This window comes from Puccinia triticina, chromosome 5A (assembly GCF_026914185.1).
Source record: "Puccinia triticina chromosome 5A, complete sequence".
NCBI lineage: Eukaryota > Fungi > Basidiomycota > Pucciniomycetes > Pucciniales > Pucciniaceae > Puccinia > Puccinia triticina.
The window spans coordinates 1,202,861-1,220,869 of record NC_070562.1 but is presented as its reverse complement, the minus strand read 5'-3'; the positions used below and the strand labels follow the sequence as shown (position 1 = coordinate 1,220,869).

Here is an 18,009-nt window from a genome sequence, read left to right as displayed (position 1 = left end):
ATGCAAAGTGACAAAATAAAGTCTCTTAATCAGGAAAGGGAAAACAAAACAAGGGAGATTACAATGGAGGACTTCCCGCCGATCTGGAAACCCAGATTTTCCCAGATTTTGCAGGGAAATCTAGGCAGATCTAGGATCTGGGAAGATTGAGCCCAGATTTCCCCGCAAAATCTGGAAAAATCTGGGTTCCCAGATTGACGGGAAGTCCTCCAATAACTGTTTATATTCATAACAAATCATGATCTTGAATATATTTTCGCCAGAACTTCGTAAGTAGGATAAAAGTAAGATAACACACCTTTTGATCCGTAGTAACATGGAAATGCAATGCTTAAGCACCATGGTGATAGGAGACAATTGGTCGATAAAACATATGAAATGCAAAAATAAATATGAACAATTTGATTTTGAAGTTTGGCTGATATGAGTTTGACACGCGCGGCCAACTGTCACACTGTGCATCAACACTTGCTCACCTGTTTACTTCCTGTACCATTAAACTTCAATCAACGGAAACTGGCGTTCTGAACTTCGGCAACGTTTCGTTCAAGTGCGAAAGAAACAGGAATAAAAAAGCAGAAGTCGCTCTCCCTACATCATTCGTACCTCATGGCCAGTGAACCTTCGCTTCTTTCGGTCCAGAACAGCCTCGTCACACCTGCGGAAGATAACGAAAAGTTGTCAATTGGGCAGCCGAAAGACTCACTCCACTACCACCGTGAGTCCGTAGTTCGACATAAGCAGATAACTTGCATTCTGATCCTCATTTATCGTCTCCCAAGGAATTCTCACCGCCAAATTCCAGTCCTTAAATGGAGCAATCCGCAAATATTCTGGCGCAATTGATGTATCCAGAAGCCCCAGATCGGCAGTCCCACTTTACGTTCATCAACTCAAGACAAATCTTTTGCCAACATTGCTCGAGAATATGACCCAATTGAATGATATATTGTTTTGCGCCTCCGATCGAGCGGATGAACCGTCCTATCTGTTTCAACTCGCTTTACGGACATTGCTAGACGCTGAGCAGACCATCGAAGAAATCCACGATTTGATGGTTCCGCTCTGGACTTCTAAAGAAGAAGATCAAAATACACAAGATTTGTCCCGCTTTCGAAGTCGATTCACCGAAAAAAGGATTATTAGCATGTGGAAAAGCATAGAGATTCTGTTTGGCGCGTATACAAAGCTCTTCCCTGTCTGTGGAATTTTCAAACACGTCGATGGAACGGTCGTCGAATCTCTCAGAATGAGGTCGTTCAAAGCTACCAGTCGTGCGAGAGACAATATCCAGAGGCTCATCGAATGGTTGGATCTATCCGATTTCAAAATCCTTCAAAATGTTTGGCAGTCCACAGTCAACGAACTTCACAAGGCGCTTCAGACCCTACCGGAGACATTCGGTCAAGAAATTCAAAAAATGGATAGGAATCTGACGATGTTTAGACAAACCTACTCTGACTGTATCCTGGTTTTGAAGCTGTTGACGATCTTCATGAGAAAGTTGACGAGGGCGGACAATAAGGAACTTGCGCAAATGCCCCCCAATCAGCATGTGGCCCTCCTCAAAGCAACGTCGACGTTTTCAAAAGGCCTCAGTTCTCTTTTAGCTGATATGACCAGCATCCTTACAAATCCTGGGTTTCGCATTGCCCCAGCGGGTCCTGTCGCTGGCACCGTCACTCAAGCGATGAAGGTTTTGAGTCAGTACTTTGACCTGCAGGAAGGTTCTCAGCGGGTCTTGGATCGCCGTGGATTTCGCGACTGGTCTGCTCATTGGAATACGCTTTTCAATATGGCCGTCAAGCGCTTTCATACTAGCCACCAGATCGCATTCGTCGAATGGTCAAATGCTTGATTTCTAGTCGCCTTGGGATTCCGATCCAAATTCAAAAGAAATCAAGCTCGAACACACAAGGTGGGCACAAGGCCTCTCGGACGGTTTATTTCTTTCTTTCCGCTCCATGAGCTCCATGAATGACTATTTTATTAACACAGGCTTATCTATAAACTCACGTTCATTCCTTTTTTCTTTTGACAAGGGGATTATAAAATCCCGAAGAACCGTGGCGGGTATCCCTCCTAACCTTTATTGCTGGGTATATCTTCAATCTATGTCTTCACCGCTGGATCTTATAAATTCACACCATCACTCCTACCGTTTCACAAGATTTGAGAGGCTCATTGAACCAGTTTTCTGACCATATGAATAACTATAAGAAACGAGAAGTTCTGCGGAAATGAATGACTGTGATTATTGCTGATTGAACACATGTGTTTGGCTTGAGCACGATGCGAACATGATTCTGTTGGGTTTCTTTTTCTGCTTTAGATTTCTCTCAAAGGTCTTCCTGCCAATCAATATTTAGCTTGCTGCATCATGTTAGCCATGTGAATTATCCAGACTTCAGTGACCTTCATCCTGATGTCTTTGCTCCAAGTTTTCACCTTGTTTCCACTCGATAAACTCTTTTCCATCGTGCTAGATCGTGCTTCAACAAATACCCATTTTTATCACAGGATATAAGGCTACTCTATCGAGTGTATTTGATCGTGCAGATCCACACGTTCTTTTGTCATGATTGCAGGTGGCAATATTCAAGATTCACATATGGGATGCTGACCTATGTCGGGATAATAATATGCAGCATAAATAGCAACAAATTTGAAAGCAGTTACTCGGATTCATTGAAAAGGTGAATGTTTTAGAAGCTCTCTTTTTTAACTTGTTTTTACAATTTGTCACTCTTGAAGTTGAGTATTATCAAATCATGAGGAGGCCGCTTGGAGACACCAAGTGCTCTCTTGCATAACATATATGATTCCCGCCTGCTTTCAATCCACTGTTTCATCTTTTCATCCACCTTAACCTCAAAGTTAAAACATTTGCAAGTTGTTGACCATTACGATGAATCTCAAGATTCTTGCAAGGATATTACTATCAGTATTACTTTTTCGAATATAAACACTACCGGATTCAAGAAGGAATTAAAAAAACAAGCCCTCCGCCGCCGTAGCCCGAAACAGATGCATTAAACATTTATCAAAGGAGTGAATTAGTTGAAAGTTGGTTTTTGGGCGGATGGAGATATCACAAGCTTATTGGATCTCATCGAGGTGAAGATGGAAGCGCAATATGAAAAGAGTGAAAAGGACTATATTATCAGATTATCCGGCCACGTTTCAGACTATTGAAGAGGGTAATGGCTGGAAAGGGCTGGGGGTGGACGGTTGGCTCTTCCCTTGAGGATCAAAAGAGTCCTTTCAACCCTTTGGTAGCGCTGATGTGTTCTTCAACCGTGAGAGTGGGAGTGGGACGGGTTATCACAGGGGCGTTATATTCGCAGCGCAGATTTTGCCGTTCTTCGACCAGGATAGGAGAAATGGGTCGATATTTGATTGAAGACTTTTGGCAGCTCGGAGTTTGTACTTCGACCGGGATACAGCAGCAGGACGATTGTTAATTGCAAAATCGTCGCAGTCGAAGCTTTCTCCGTTTGCGCGGACCCACGCGATTGGGTATTATCCGGCAGTTTTCACACTATTCCAGGGGGCAATGGCTTCAAAGGGCTGGGGGGTGGACGTTTAGCTTTTCCCTCGAGGATCAAAAGAGTCCTTTCAACCTTTTCGCAGCGCTGATTTTGTTCTTCGACCGTGAGGGTAGGAGCAGGACGCGTTATGCCGGGGGCATTCTTGCAGCGCGGGCCTTGACGTTCTTCGACCAGGATAGGAGGTGTGGGTCGGTCTTTAATTGGGAATTTTTCGCAGCGCAGATTTTGTCCTTCGACCGGTATACTAGGAGCAGCACGATTTTTGATTGCAAAATTGTTCAAGTCGAAGCTTTCTCCGGTTGCGCGGACCGATGAGATCGAATTCAGGACGAGAACTCCGTCTTCTTGTCTCTGGTGCTTCCGAAATTTCCTGGAAGACAAAATTCTGAAACCATTTGCTCGCCATCTTTTGATGGTAATCCACCCGAACACTATCGCTCCGCAAAGCAAGATGGTTACAAAGACCAAAAGGGGCACCCATGTACCGGGGTTGACCTTTGCATAGGCTGCTGCACTGGCAGCCTGCGCGACGCCCGTTGGTGATTGGAGTACCACGGTCTTCTCGATCGTGGTCACATAGTTGATGGTAGTAAGTGGTGGATTTACTGCTTCACTATGTGTCTGACTTGGTTTCTGAGGCGCGAGGGTTGGCGCGGCGCTGTTGGAAGAAAAGGCTAGAGAAGCACTGGGGTACGTCATTGGAAGGGTGTCAGATGGAATATAGCGCCGCGTTAAAGGGGAATCGAGAGGTGCCTGATGGAATGAAGTGCTGCGTTAAAACGGATTGGAGAGGTGTTGGAATAAAGCGCTGCGTCGAAAGGGCCAGTTTTTCAAGTGAAGGAGTGCCTCAGTTTGGGAGTCAGGCTCGGGCTTGTTCAACCATAAATAAGGGGGAATCCAGTTACAGACAGTGAGGGAGGAAACTATCTGACTTAAGCTTACCTCAGTCACAGTGATTTTCGAAGCCATCAGATATATCTGTAGTTTATTTTGCACAGGAAGACTCAGTCAACAGTTGCATACAGTAGCATTAGACAAGCTTTAGGATCATTTTTCGTCCTCGAGTCAGGCTCTACCTGAAGCGGGAACGGGATTTTTTTTCTGTTGAACAGGAATCTAACACTAGGGATCTCTACTTGGCGAAAGGGCGATCGATTCTAGTCTTACTCCACTTGACTAGTGAGTAGTGCTTAGAGCTTCATGATTTGGGGATTCTATCCTCTTGTCCCCGCTAGAGAAGTTCCACAACGCCGTCACCAACTCCTCAAGATGCTCAGTTGTTACTTCACACTCTGCTGGGGCAGTCAGCCGAAATCAATCAATGGATGGTAGACAGAGCTCTGAAAACTGTCCACAATCATCCAGTACTCTGACCACGTTAGATTGTGCCAAGACGATGGAAACTTTTTATAAGGATCAGAATTTTTTAGTTTGTTCAGTTTCATCTATTCCACCTTCCGTGCAAATATCAAATAGCCCTATTACGCGCGTACTTCACCTTACTTCTGTGTTGAGAATGGCCCGGGTAAGCATGTGACATCGGGTAGTTGAAGGTCCATCGGGCGGCAGATGATGGCTGATTGTATTCGAGTGTGTAGTCCTCTCCAGCAATCCGAAAGCTGAGGCGGCCATGCAGTTTTCCTTCAAGACACGAATTGATTTTCGGAACACCTCCCTTGATGAACCTCTCCCATCCCTCCCCTCATATTCATCGTTGTATATTTATTTTCTTTCTCTTTTCTCTAGATGTTCTCATTCCTCAGATTTTATTCCATTTCACTTAGCGTTGTTGTGTTTTATGTGGTTGTTTAAAAATGTTGTTTTCTTTTCTTTCACAAAGATGTCACTTAGATTCATAGTGTGCAATATTGCCGTAGGCCAAATTTCACTAAAAAAAAGTATTCGAGTATTATGTCATGGCGGGACAGTTTTCATTCACATGCTAGATATTTGTTGTCCCATCTTTCCATCTTTCCTTTTTCCTGATCTGATCTGATCATCTTTCATTCTTTGTTTCCAGTCAGTCGCTCCCGTGCCCCCTCTATCAGTTTGTTGATACATAACAGCACTGCAGTAAGGCCAGCTGTCCGCCCAGCTGATTGGGGATGAATCATCTTCGCTGACTGCCACAGCTTCTATCAGTCCACCGGGGCCAACGTCTCTCATTCGGCGGTTGGCACAGTTGGATCCGGCTCTTCGTGGGATCCTGTTTACGAGATTATAACACATCCGTTACTCGCCGCCGAAGGGCTCCACGCCCTGCGGAAATTAACTGCGCGGGCAGCCTTGACCCAGCAATTTTCGGACAGACTTTGTCCGACGCATTCTGCAATTTGCTGACCGGGTTGCCGAGCTCGTCGACAGCTGATCGGGCGAAGTCATCCGAGGGAATACTTGTGGAGTGGACTTCAACAAGCTGGCACAGCTTCAAGACGATAGATATTTAAACTGCGCAACCCAGGTTCCAGGCTCAGCCGCGATACAAGGATCGCTGGCGTGCGCAACAACCGCCGATTTGGCTTGACCCCATAGCGTCCTGAGATTTAGTGCAAGCATGGGGTCATCACCTAAGGCTGTACTCATCATTTGCTTGCGATTGCTCTCCTTTTTCTGATGGCAAGAGCAGGACGCGATGTGACAATGGATTGCGTCCGCCAATCCGCATGGGCACATATAGTGCTGTTGGGATGGTGGATCTCACCTGTCGCGAGCATGGATGGGGAAATCGGGACCCAATGAGGGGTGCACAGGTAAGCTCAATCAAGGTTGAGAAAGACATAAATTGGGAGTACTTCGTGTCCTTTTGCTCACTCATCCCACCCACCCCAGCCTATCTTTCTACCGCCCAATACCCGTGTACAAAGCGTGTCCAAAATGAAATCTACCACATCCGCAATCCTCCTCGCGTTATCGCTCTCTGTTGTCAGGGCCGCGGAGCACACTATGTGCTACGACTACTTCTTGAACAAGGATCACTGTGTCCACTCTTCGGCATCGACGCTCGACAGATGCCAAGCTAAGGACCACTCGGAGCCAGTCAAGGCGGTAAGCAGCTCAATGTTTTTTGAAAACTCAAAGTTAATATTGCATCTAACATTTGGCCACGGTTCACCATATTGTGACTCAGTTCACCATGAATCCCGGTGTCCAAAATGCCAAGCGGAGCGAAATTCAGGGCTTGGAGCGCCGATATGACACCACTCGACCCGTTAGTTTCTTCTTATCTTCGTTGCGCAGAGTGCCAGAGCGCAGATCACTTACTGTTTTCTCCACTTTGTGATGATTGGTTAAAAGAGCTTCTTTGTCGCCGGTGGTGATGGTGTGGGTTGCATCAGTCTTTCTTTGCATCCTATAACACTTTGGTCTCATGCACTTGATTTCGTGTGATTTGCAGACTTGTGGTTTTTACAATACCACCTCTGAGCCCGGCGTGTGCCTCTGGAACGGGCCGGAGCAAGACAACCCGACCAAAGAAACTGCTGGATGGCTCAATGGGTAAGCCTTGGATGTTTTCAATCTGAATGAATAATCCAAAGAACTAATGCCTGAACTACCCCATGCCAGTGCTCAAAAAGCCAACTGCGGGAAGCAAATGTCAGGCAGTCTCTTTGAGTTCGATTTTGCTCTTGGTAGCTGATGTAGATGACCGCAAACCGCCTTCGGCTATAGATATATCCAACGGAAAGGGCAACCCCATACCGTACAATACGTCAAGGTTCTCGATGGTAAGTCGATTGCTGGACATAACAAACTTGATTCGTGTCGATTAAATTCTAGGCCACATTTAACGATTTGATAATTTTGTAGGCTGTAGTTTCGGTGTCAAGACGCCTGATCCCGGATGCTTCGACATTGCTGTCACTCTTGCGGTAAGTTTTTTTATTCTCGCCTGTCAACGCGATGTTATCCCAATTCTTCTCAACTTGCTAATCCATCTACTTGATCAGCTCTTCAACCTATTCAAACCCAGCGAAAAAGAAAAGCAGGATGGCAAGATGTATGGAGGATTCACTTGGGATTTGTTTGTCAAGCTTCCTACTTTCCAGAAAATTATCTCGACCGCATTCTGATAATCTGATCTTTTTCTACACAGTAACAGCCTTGACGGTAGCAAACCGGAGTCTTCCGCGGCCTAAGCAGCATGAGACCGTCCGTATTCCCAGTACCGTTCACCTTGACTGCACATTCTTCGCCGCCTCTTGCCCTCAGTTTCTTTCTTTTTTCGCCCTTGTGTAAATACTCCAGCCTTTTGGTAGAATCCCAGTGTAGATAGGACATTTTTTAGCCGTCCAGTATACAGCATATCAATCAATGCAAATGTAGATACTTGTCAATTTTTTTCCAGATGAAGCTGGCCCAGTGAGAGCCAGGAGAGCAGTATAGAGACAAGAGCCAGGTATATGTAATTTCCTTACCACCCACCACACCGCACAACCCATTCACTGCGGAAACCAAGTGTTGTGTAAGGTGTATCAACAGGTCTTCAAATTACTCTTCAGTGAGGTTAAGACAGGAATACATCCATGCATTGTGTGTTTGACGCGAGGAGCACCGCGGGCCGCGTAGATGTTCGAGGGGTGTAGTCAAACTTACGCCAGGCGGAGAGCTTGACAAGGATTGAAAGATCACATTTGTTTCACTGTCGATTCAAGATGCCATGACTCGAGTCGAGCCCCGCCAGGATTCCAGCCACCTCTCGAAACACTTCTACTGCAATCCGGGATCACCATCAAACTAAAGAATGTCCTCGTCGAGCGATAACCAGCAGGCCATCAACTGGGGTTGGTTTGAGGCCTGGTGGTCACCATCTCTCCATGTAGGTTGTGTTTCTTAGGCGGGACTGATCGATCGTCTTGTCCCCAGGCATCCCTCTTGATTCGAGTGGACAACCTCTTGAGTGAGTTTATGATTTTTTTCCAACCAAGATTTCTGTTAACTGTCGCTAATATGTGTTTATGTATATCATCGATATCTCAAATCCAGTGATCATAATAACACGTCCACTATTATCACCGCAGCCACGACGGTCTCACTGATTCTGCTGGGTCTAGCCTTAATCTTCACGGTGCTCAAGGTGACGACATGGATGCGGACACAGTCAGAGTACAGTCGTCTGAGGGCAGTCAAGGCAAGGGTCGCCTATCTCGAACATCTCGAGCTCTCTAAACCCAACCAGCAGCTTCCTCGCACCCAAAACAGTCTCGGCACGCCTCTCCCGGACTCCATCGCCACTCCAGTCCATCGGAACCTCCAAGTGGCTAATCAAGAGACGAAGAAACTGCGAAATTTGTTCGATATTGAGGAGTATGAGGGCACACCGGTGAGTTTATTCATAGGACTTGCCCTCAATTTTTACTTGGTCCATGCGATCTCGTACTGACTGTGGACTCACATCCAACCATCTTGACCAGGCTTGAAAACTCTCTCTCAATCTCGTGCTTGGCTAAATAGCTACTGTTCTCAGATCAGGCCCTGTCAGGATATTGTGTGCTGTAATCACGGCGGCACAAATGCTCCTTGATCCCTCGACCGGTGAAATCTTGCATAAATACCGATACCCATAGTGGACCACATTTTGACACTCTAGATCTTTAGCAGACATCATTTTTTTCTGACCGCAATCAGAATCTCTGTAACTCATAGCTCATGACACTATCCAGGTCGCCCTTGAATTGTACAATGTAGAGGTGAAGTTGTACAATATCTTAACTGTATGATTAGCTTTTTGATCGGCCAAATATGATTTCATTGAGCACATTCTGTTTTGCGCTCTACTCTGAAAACAACTGGGTAATTCCCTATCTAGGGGTATATCACGTAACAGCTCCAAATACGCTGTGAGATATGAAACTTCTTGAATGCTTTGAATACGGTTTCGGGTGGAATCATCAGTTTGAGAAGTGATTGCGAAGTTTGTCCAAGGCTTTCGAACGATGGGAAAGGCTGTTTTTCTGTTCGGCCGACATTTCCGCGTATCTGTATCAAAGATGTGAACAAAGGGACCAAGACCAAAAGCAAGAGAAAAGGAAAGTCGGTTTAAAGAAACAAGGAAACAAGTGGATTGAGCAAAGCAGGTCACCGACGTCATTCCAGTTCCAGTCACCTCGAAGATCGGGTCCCAACCGAAATTTGCCAGCCCTCGAGCGGGTACGATGTTCCCTTCGGTAGCTCCTTCGAATAGAATAGGCTCTTTTCCTGGTTCACAGTACGCAAATGTACACAAGGCTGTGGCTTCAGTGCTCGCGAACCCCTGGAGCATCTTATTCAGTCCTACAAATTATTAAGAAAAACGTGAATACATCATTGGGCAACGGTGGTCCAACTGTCAGGGTATCTTTACATACCATCCAATCCTAGCTTTTCTAAAAACCCTAGGATAATATAGCCAGTTGTGCCCCATAGCGATATCCAAAGCCTTCATAAATCTGCTGCAATTTCACTAGTTAGTCCAGACGGGGCTTACATTTAATATATGGACCTTTCTTGATCCAACCCCGCGTGTTTCTAATCAGTTCCAAGACGTCTTTTGAGTAAAGAAGATAAATCGAACTCACCTGGCAAGCCGTCCATGGCCTTGAAGCACAATGCCGTATCCTGAATACATAGACGAGATCGTAGGAAACAATAAGGAAACTGGCGGAGTAGATCAGTTGTGGTAGCTGAAAATAATCCAACTCACCTCGGTGATACATGGTCCACCGATCAATTTTGCAGCTGCTTTAGATTTTTCTCTTGCCACGTCCTGAGTCGATCCTTGGACCTCAGGGACTATTTTTTGGTTTGAGGACACCGCCCGTCAGCCGACCTGCTTGGGTGTTCTTCGGACGCATGTAGAAGGATTCTGATCAATTTGACTGACGGTCGAGCGCCTTGGATTCGACTTCGATCTTCAAGGAATTTTCGGATGAGACGTCGGCACACAGGATCTTTTTGACCTCTCGTAACTTGTTCGCATTCCCGGTGACAAACACTATGACAGGCAGATGTAGAATCAACACATTTGTCCATCTCGGCTACTTTTCTAAAGAATAAATTATATTGCAGCAGGCCCACCTAGTTTGAGGGGTAATGTCATTTTCCTGCCGGCGACGAGATGGTGAGGTGTTCGGTTCGGTTGCTGGTCGGCAGTATCACGGGCGCGTCTCCGGATCCGAGCATGGCCCGGTGGGAGTCTCCCGGGCTGGCCGGAGACTGGCGAGAGCTGATTGGTCAAACAGCTGGGCTGGTGTGCTGACGTAATCAGGCTCGATCGATGCCAGCCGGCAGTCACTTGGCTGTCACTCGCCTGTCCCCGGGATTTCCCCTCTCCCCCGTCATTTGGCGCACCTTGAGAAGTTGAGCCTGTTGACCACGCCCTGTCGAACACCTTGACCAGCCTCTCTGCCCAAAAATAACTGCCCAGAAAAACTGCCATCATGATCCGAGCAAGCAGCAAGCCAATCTCAATCTTGAATCGACAGCCTATCGCCAGACCATCAGCCATCCTTCATCCGAATCACTTCAGCTCGACCGCTCGACAACAGGCTGAAATCGAACTGGAAATCGATGGCAAAAAGGTGACTGTCGAACAAGGGAGCGCTCTCATTCAGGCGTAAGTCAGAAATTCAAATAAGAATAAATCCTTCGCCTTCTAACTCTACCTCTTCTTGCTGGTGTGTGGATGTAGATGCGAGAAAGCCGGTGCGACCGTGAGTTCCTGGTCAAATTGGTATCAAAGCACATAGTTCAATCGGCTGAACTGTTCTTCACACAGATCCCAAGGTTTTGTTATCATGATCGGTTGGCTATCGCAGGAAATTGCAGGTTTGCAGGCAGTGATTCATCCAGCCTGATTTCTCATTGTGGCAAGAAAGGTCCCCTCTCTGATTCAAATCACTTACCACCTTTGATAGGATGTGTCTGGTTGAGGTAGAGAAATCACCTAAACCTGTGGCATCATGCGCGATGCCAGCCATGTAAGTGATTTGATTTCTCTATGGAACCCACTTGCACCTCCTTGGATTCTCCATGCAACTTACAACAACTGTCTCCTTTTCTATCGTCACTCAGGCCAGGGTCCAAAGTATTCACAAATACACCTTTGGTACACAAGGCCAGAGAAGGCGTGATGGAATTCTTACTGGCAAACCACCCGCTTGATTGCCCGATTTGCGACCAAGGAGGTGAATGTGATCTTCAAGATCAATCGATGCGTTACGGCTCGGATCGCTCGAGATTCAAAGAGTACACTGGCAAACGTGCTGTCGAGAACAAAAACCTAGGCCCGATCGTCAAGACAGTCATGACAAGATGTATCCAATGCACCCGTTGCGTTCGGTTCGCGAATGAAGTCGCCGGTGTCGACGAATTCGGGACGACCGGTCGTGGGAATGACATGCAGATCGGGACCTACATCGAAAAAACTCTTAACAGTGAACTCAGCGGGAACATTATCGATTTATGTCCAGTTGGCGCCCTGACTTCAAAACCATATGCTTTCACTGCCCGTCCCTGGGAGCTCAAACTAACCGAATCGATCGATGTCATGGACGGCTTGGGTAGCAACATTCGAATCGACTCCCGAGGTTTGCAAGTCATGAGAATCCAGCCTAGAATCAATGAGGATGTCAACGAAGAGTGGATCCATGACAAAACCCGTTACGCCTACGATGGCTTGAAAACTCAGCGGCTCACGGTCCCCTTGATCAAGACTGATGGCAAGTTCCAACCGGCTACTTGGGCTGAAGCCTTGACCGCCGTCGCCGAAGGCTTTAAGGAATCCGGTGCCAAGAATAACGAAATCAAGGCCATTGCTGGTGCGCTGGCTGATACCGAATCTCTGGTAGCCCTGAAGGATCTTCTCAACAAGTTAGGATCGGACAATACCGCTCTAGAAAACCCTTCGGGCGATACTTCTCCAGCGCATGGTGTCGATTTCAGACAGAATTACGCTTTCAATTCGACCATCGTTGGCGCCGATGAAGCTGATTTCGTCTTGCTAGTGGGAACTAACCCACGTCACGAGGCAGCCGTACTGAACAGTCGATTCCGAAGATCTTGGTTGAACAAGGGCTTACGAGTTGGCTTGATTGGACAGAAATTCGACAGTGTATTCGAATTCGATCATCTTGGTGCCGACCTTCGGGCCGTCAAGGAATTCGTCTCAGGAAATGGGAAATTTGCTCAATCTTTCAAGAATGCTAAGAAGCCGATGATCATCGTCGGAAGTGCGGTTAATGATCATGCGGATGGTCATGAGATTTTCAGGTCATTGGCCGGTTTTGTTGAAGCTCACCAAGCACAATTCTTAACACCGGAATGGAACGGCTTTAATGTTCTCCAGCGCGTGAGCCCAAGTTCCCCCTTTTCGTTTGTCTTCACCCAAGACACAAAATTGATGACCCTTCTGATGATTACAGACGGCATCAAGCACGGCGGCTTACGATGTTGGATTTGTTCCGACGAACTCGGCCAGTCAAGCCCAAGCGAAATTCATCTACCTCTTGAACGCGGATGATTTCGATCCCAGCAGGATCCCGAAGGATGCATTTGTTGTCTACCAAGGCCATCACGGAGACCTGGGAGCGAGTTATGCCGATGTCTGTTTACCTGGCACAGCTTACACGGAAAAATCAGCCACCTGGGTCAACACCGAAGGGCGGAGTCAGTTGGGACGCACCGCGGTCTCCTCGCCCGGCTCGTCACGAGAGGATTGGAAGATCGTCCGGGCGGTCTCGGAGGTCTTGAATGTCGCGTTGCCCTATGAGGATCCGATCCAGCTGAAGAATCGGATGTGGGAGGTCTGTCCAAGTCTCATTCGATACGACGAGTTGGTCCCGAGCTCGACTGCCCTCGAAGCCGTCCAATCCATCGCCTCTACTCAAGCACCCTCTCACCGCTCGAAAGCTTCCCTCAAAACCGGCGCCTTGGGCTTGCCCATCAAAGACTTCTACTTCACCGATCCCATCTCCAGAAACTCTATCACTATGGCCCAATGCTCTAAAGCCTTCTCAAATCCGGACCCCAATGTTTCACATTCTGATAAGAGCGGTCAACCTATGGCCGCTTTTGGATAATTGAACTGCGCTTTCTTCACTTACATACCTTTCCCATTCACTTTCCATTATCGCTTCCATCTTTCTATCACTTTTATGTTTCTCCTCTTTCTCTCTCAACTACCTGCATTCCTTTTTTTTTTTATAAACGTGAAAAACTTCAAACATCTAACACAAAATTTTTTCCCTTCTTTTTTTATTTTTAGAAGAGAAAAAAAAGATGAAAGATAGATACATAGAAACGACTAGTTGTGTTGTGTCTTTTCCCCTATTTTTGTGTGTTTATCCAAAACTGTGTGTCTGCCGGGATGTAAAGAAACCAAAAGAAGATTAAATACTGAGAGTTTGATTAATTGTGACACAACTCACATGCAGTAGCCCGTTGTGGCAATCAAGGTGCGGCTCCGGGGACAAGACAGCCGGACCCGCTCCGCTGCTGATAGGTCCCGGAAGTATATGTACACCACGGCTACGTTTGCAGGTGGTATTGACATTGGTTTCGAAGCCTTTCCAATTCGTACATACATATTTACAAATAGTATAAAATAGTGGCGAGCCAATCATATCATGAGGAGGGAAAGCAGATACTAGCGGATCAGAATACCTTCTTGGATGTAGTTTTGTTTCACGCATACAAGAAAGACCAATGATATATGTAATATGAAATAGTAGCCCGCCGATCTGAAAAGTAGAATCCTACATGTCATCAAGCTCCAATGTTTCTTCAGGAAGCGATGCCGCTGGGTCAGATTCTCGTGCTGCGCGCAAACGAAGGACGAGCGCACATTCGGCCTCGATGTCTTGCTCGGTTGGCAGAGCGATGTCAGTCGGCCCGACAGAGCTGACTGTTTTGGTTTCTCCATCCCAGAGAGCTGCATCCTTGCGCAGGATGAGCCGAGCAAAGGCGACCTTGTACAGCGGCGATTTGCCGATGCGCGGGTAGAGGTCGTTGTCGAGCTGGTGCCAGAAGGTGAGCTTGCTACCCCGCTCTCGTTCGATGCGGTTGAGATTGAAGACGAGCCGCAGGTATGCAAGCCGTGCTTTGGCAGCAGGCTTCACTTCGGCGTTGATCTTCGTGGGGCAGACGTCCTTGTAGCGCGGAAGCAGGCCCGAGTAGACACTCTCAACAAGGTCGAAAAGGGTTGGCACCGGTGCAAGGGGACTGCCGGTCGTGGGCAGGTTTGACTGGATCAGACACACCAGCTTGTGCTTGTCGGCCTTCAGGACGTCCGTGATAAGGGTATCCAGTTGCGCGTTCCAACTGTCATCGTCTTGGTAGTTGGGTGGGAACTGGGCAAGAATTGTCCTGTCCTGCTTCTGAATCAAGGCCTGCTTCCGGGAGCCATCAGAAATTCCTTGTTTGTTACATACAACGCCAGTGAAGAAAAAAAAAAAAAAAAAAACGCACTTTCATGGCCGAAAAAGGGGTGACGGCACCCTGTGTTCGGCGACCCCGAATCCGGCCATAAGCGTCCAGATTCCCTTGGAGTAACAAGATTCGGATGTTTGATCGGACCAAAGTCTTGAGTGTTGCTGAGGCGTCGGTTTTGGCGGCCAAGAGGACGTTGCTTGTCTGTTGCTGACTGAGCTCCGGGGGATGGGGCTTCAATTCAGCGACCAATTTCTTTATCATCTCAGCTTGCATGTGCTCCAGACCGGCGAGGATCATGACCATGGTAGCGGGCCATTTCTCGTGCTCGGGGATCTACTCGGAACGAAGGGGGCGTGTCATCCTGGGTTGATTCGTTGGACTGGAGCAGCCGCGGGTGCACTCACATCAAGCACCGGGCTCGCCACCCTGAGGAAATCCTCGGTGTTGCTGAGGTTGGCTCGAAGCAATCCGATGTTTTCGCGGACAAAAGCGAGCGTATCCGGGCGTACCGAGCTCGTAGATTGGCCGTGGCGGCCCGAGTTCCAGCCGCTAGCTGCCGAGGGGGGCGCCTCCGCGGGGGCTCGACTGCAGGTGGATGCGGGACCCGTCGGCTGGCAGTGGCCTTGGCGGATGGGTCCAGGTGTGCGCGTTTGGTCCGTTGGGGGCTGAGGATCAGTGTCGGCGCGGCGGCCGTGGTGGGGGTGGTAGGGGCCTGGGCTGGGACGAGTCGGGGTATGGCGGATGGGGCCTGGCCCTCCTGGTTCGCTCGCGCCATGGTGCCCGTGGGTTGGGGCTGGGGGAATATTATCAGCTTGGGGCCTCGAGCGATGAACGAGGAAGTGGGGAGGACTCACTGGGGGGAATCATCGGGGTACCGCCGGCTGTTTCGCGCGCGCCATGGAGTATGGACGCTTCAGCCTGAGGCCTGGAGGGACGAAGCAGACTATCGACTTACTAGCGGGAACCATGGGCGTACCGGGAGCGGGAGTGACTGGGGAACCGGCAGCGGGCATCATGGCTGGCCCATTGCGGGTCAGCGGCGCTGCGGTGGGCCTGCAACACGTCAGACGGTCAACAGCCATCCACCCACCACAACTGAGACAACACAGACCAAGAAAGAACCCCGCACCACAGCCACCTTAGATGAAGAGCAGTGAGCTTCCCTTTGGGACGAGTGAATGCTAGCTTGGAGGATTGTCAATTCTTTGGGATCAGTCTGCACAAATATTGTCTGAGAAAACAGGCAACCGTCGATCAAAAATGACCAGCTACATGGCAAGGTTGACATGAGTAAGGGAAATGTGGGTGAGAAATACATGTTACAACGGTTTGCACGATGGCCATCCCGGACCATAATATGCCATAACACATTGCGCCCGGTATACTTGGGCTAATTTTACACGACTTGCAGTAAGACATTATGTAGCTAGTACCTCATTCTTGAATGGGACCTATATCTTAGATTTTTATCAAGAGAAAAAGCACTGTATAGTATCATCATTCTCTTCTTTGCCTGGGTCCCATTCGTGCCCCATCCCCAATCACCACGAAGCACCTTGAATAGATGTGTTGAGTGGATGTGTTCGAGAGGTCTGATGGTGGTAGGCTTTCTATGGATGATCGCGTCGAACGCAGCCAGGAATCCCGTGGCATCAAGTTGAAGATGCTCGTGGGGTTCCTTGGGTGAGGTGGATTCGGCTTATCGAGTCATCCTGCCGATCCTACTTTTTCCTCTGGCGGTCCGACCGGCGCTTGTTCCGGCGCCACGGCCGCGGGTAGCAGAGCTCGAGCCGCGGGTGGACCGGTGCAATTGGCTCTGTTTCCGGGCTGCTTCGGCTGCCGCTTCGGCCTCGAGCTGTTGCTGCTTCCGTTCCCGGATTAATTCTTCCTCGCGTTCCCGCTCCCGTTCTTCGGCCCGTCTTATCTTCTCCGCTTGGCGAATCTCTGTCCTCCTTTTTATATCCTTTTCGGCCAAGAGATAGGTGTCCGCAATCAACCCTTGTGCGACAAATGCTTGCATGTTCAATGCGAAGGAATGTTGAAGAAGATTCGACTTACAGCAGTCAGGCCCTCCCAATTCGGGTTAGATAACAAGTCCTTTGTATGTTCCGTTTGGGTCAAAATTTTGGAGTACAGATCTAATAGCTCGTGAGAAGTTTCAGTTGCGGATTGAAAGTTCTAGAAACAAACAAAAGTGTCATGTCAATAGCAATCAATTGAATTGGGGCAAAATTTGGGGAAAACAAATGGGAAATTTACCCCGAGTTTTTCCTTGATATTTTCCATTTCGTCTGCCGACTTTTCCAATAATTGATTAATCTCCCTTAGCCAGTCCCGTTCATTTTCCAGTTCTCGATTACGTTCAGTTTCCCGACGGATCCATTCGTCCTTGGAGCTTTTATTAGGTTTTCTACGACTAGGCCCCTCCTCCTCCTCTTGCTCTTCTTTCTCAGGCGGAGACGAGAACGGATGAGGATTGAATGGGTTCTTTGAGCCTGATGGGACTGATTGGCTGGAACCTGCTGGGATCGATCTCGGGTTGTTAGATGATGAAGGACCAGCTGGATTCGAGGGAAGGATTAAGGTCGATTCATTTCCATCGAAACTATCGTCGTCCATGTTCATCGAGATCGAGTCGTTCAGGATATCCGCATCGTCGTTCCATTTTCCAGCAGCGCCTTTGGGGATGTGATGATTGTTTGGCATAGTCGAAATAATATGTTTCCCTGGACCGGTGGTATCCAAAGGCGTAGTGGAGCTGCTGGGCGTGAGATGGTGGAACTGAGAAAAACCTCCGGATTTCCAGAGGAACAGTGGGTAAACCCTTCAAAAGGTGTCCACTTTGCCAACGGACCTGCTGGAAAATGTGAAAGAAGTGAAATAGCCACTTCGCCGGCGAATTGACTCGCGGCGGCCGCGCGCGTACATATGATGAGGGAAGTGGGGACATCTGTGAAAGGGCCTCGGCCTTGTCATGTGACATGCCCATCCCTCGGGGGACCTTCCTGTGATATGTAAACCCGAGCATCCGCTATGAGAACAAACTCAAAAA

At 48.2% G+C, this 18,009-nt stretch overlaps 8 protein-coding genes across 8 annotated transcripts; 5 read left to right on the top strand and 3 right to left on the bottom strand.

Moving 5' to 3' along the window:
• Window positions 1-928: 928 nt before the first annotated feature.
• On the top strand, window positions 929-1,858 carry PtA15_5A130 (uncharacterized protein; the record flags this gene model as incomplete). The annotated part of the gene is made up of 1 exon (XM_053168861.1): window positions 929-1,858. The coding sequence occupies one exon, from the start codon at window positions 929-931 to the stop codon at window positions 1,856-1,858; it is 930 nt and encodes a 309-aa protein (XP_053020115.1).
• Window positions 1,859-3,536: 1,678 nt separating this feature from the next.
• On the bottom strand, window positions 3,537-4,250 carry PtA15_5A129 (uncharacterized protein; the record flags this gene model as incomplete). The annotated part of the gene is made up of 1 exon (XM_053168859.1): window positions 3,537-4,250. One exon carries the CDS (start codon window positions 4,248-4,250, stop codon window positions 3,537-3,539), a length of 714 nt encoding a protein of 237 aa, XP_053020114.1.
• Window positions 4,251-6,214: 1,964 nt separating this feature from the next.
• Window positions 6,215-7,687, top strand: PtA15_5A128 (uncharacterized protein; the record flags this gene model as incomplete). Its single annotated transcript, XM_053168858.1, has 10 exons — window positions 6,215-6,301; window positions 6,381-6,596; window positions 6,679-6,759; window positions 6,846-6,872; window positions 6,946-7,046; window positions 7,116-7,145; window positions 7,221-7,276; window positions 7,359-7,420; window positions 7,499-7,572; window positions 7,645-7,687. The coding sequence occupies 10 exons, from the start codon at window positions 6,215-6,217 to the stop codon at window positions 7,685-7,687; spliced, it is 777 nt and encodes a 258-aa protein (XP_053020113.1).
• A 605-nt stretch (window positions 7,688-8,292) lies between these two features.
• Window positions 8,293-8,968, top strand: PtA15_5A127 (uncharacterized protein; the record flags this gene model as incomplete). The annotated part of the gene is made up of 4 exons (XM_053168857.1): window positions 8,293-8,332; window positions 8,415-8,448; window positions 8,535-8,871; window positions 8,963-8,968. 4 exons carry the CDS (start codon window positions 8,293-8,295, stop codon window positions 8,966-8,968), a joined length of 417 nt encoding a protein of 138 aa, XP_053020112.1.
• Window positions 8,969-9,439: 471 nt separating this feature from the next.
• On the bottom strand, window positions 9,440-10,868 carry PtA15_5A126 (uncharacterized protein; the record flags this gene model as incomplete). The annotated part of the gene is made up of 9 exons (XM_053168856.1): window positions 9,440-9,527; window positions 9,635-9,821; window positions 9,896-9,922; window positions 10,015-10,029; window positions 10,106-10,145; window positions 10,231-10,319; window positions 10,411-10,521; window positions 10,605-10,773; window positions 10,833-10,868. 9 exons carry the CDS (start codon window positions 10,866-10,868, stop codon window positions 9,440-9,442), a joined length of 762 nt encoding a protein of 253 aa, XP_053020111.1.
• A 98-nt stretch (window positions 10,869-10,966) lies between these two features.
• Window positions 10,967-13,606, top strand: PtA15_5A125 (uncharacterized protein; the record flags this gene model as incomplete). Its single annotated transcript, XM_053168855.1, has 6 exons — window positions 10,967-11,142; window positions 11,218-11,239; window positions 11,305-11,354; window positions 11,444-11,506; window positions 11,601-12,876; window positions 12,950-13,606. The coding sequence occupies 6 exons, from the start codon at window positions 10,967-10,969 to the stop codon at window positions 13,604-13,606; spliced, it is 2,244 nt and encodes a 747-aa protein (XP_053020110.1).
• A 2,248-nt stretch (window positions 13,607-15,854) lies between these two features.
• On the top strand, window positions 15,855-16,114 carry PtA15_5A124 (uncharacterized protein; the record flags this gene model as incomplete). The annotated part of the gene is made up of 2 exons (XM_053168854.1): window positions 15,855-15,989; window positions 16,067-16,114. The coding sequence occupies 2 exons, from the start codon at window positions 15,855-15,857 to the stop codon at window positions 16,112-16,114; spliced, it is 183 nt and encodes a 60-aa protein (XP_053020109.1).
• A 542-nt stretch (window positions 16,115-16,656) lies between these two features.
• On the bottom strand, window positions 16,657-17,663 carry PtA15_5A123 (uncharacterized protein; the record flags this gene model as incomplete). The annotated part of the gene is made up of 3 exons (XM_053168853.1): window positions 16,657-16,920; window positions 17,016-17,135; window positions 17,217-17,663. 3 exons carry the CDS (start codon window positions 17,661-17,663, stop codon window positions 16,657-16,659), a joined length of 831 nt encoding a protein of 276 aa, XP_053020108.1.
• Between the last annotated feature and the right edge of the window lie 346 nt (window positions 17,664-18,009).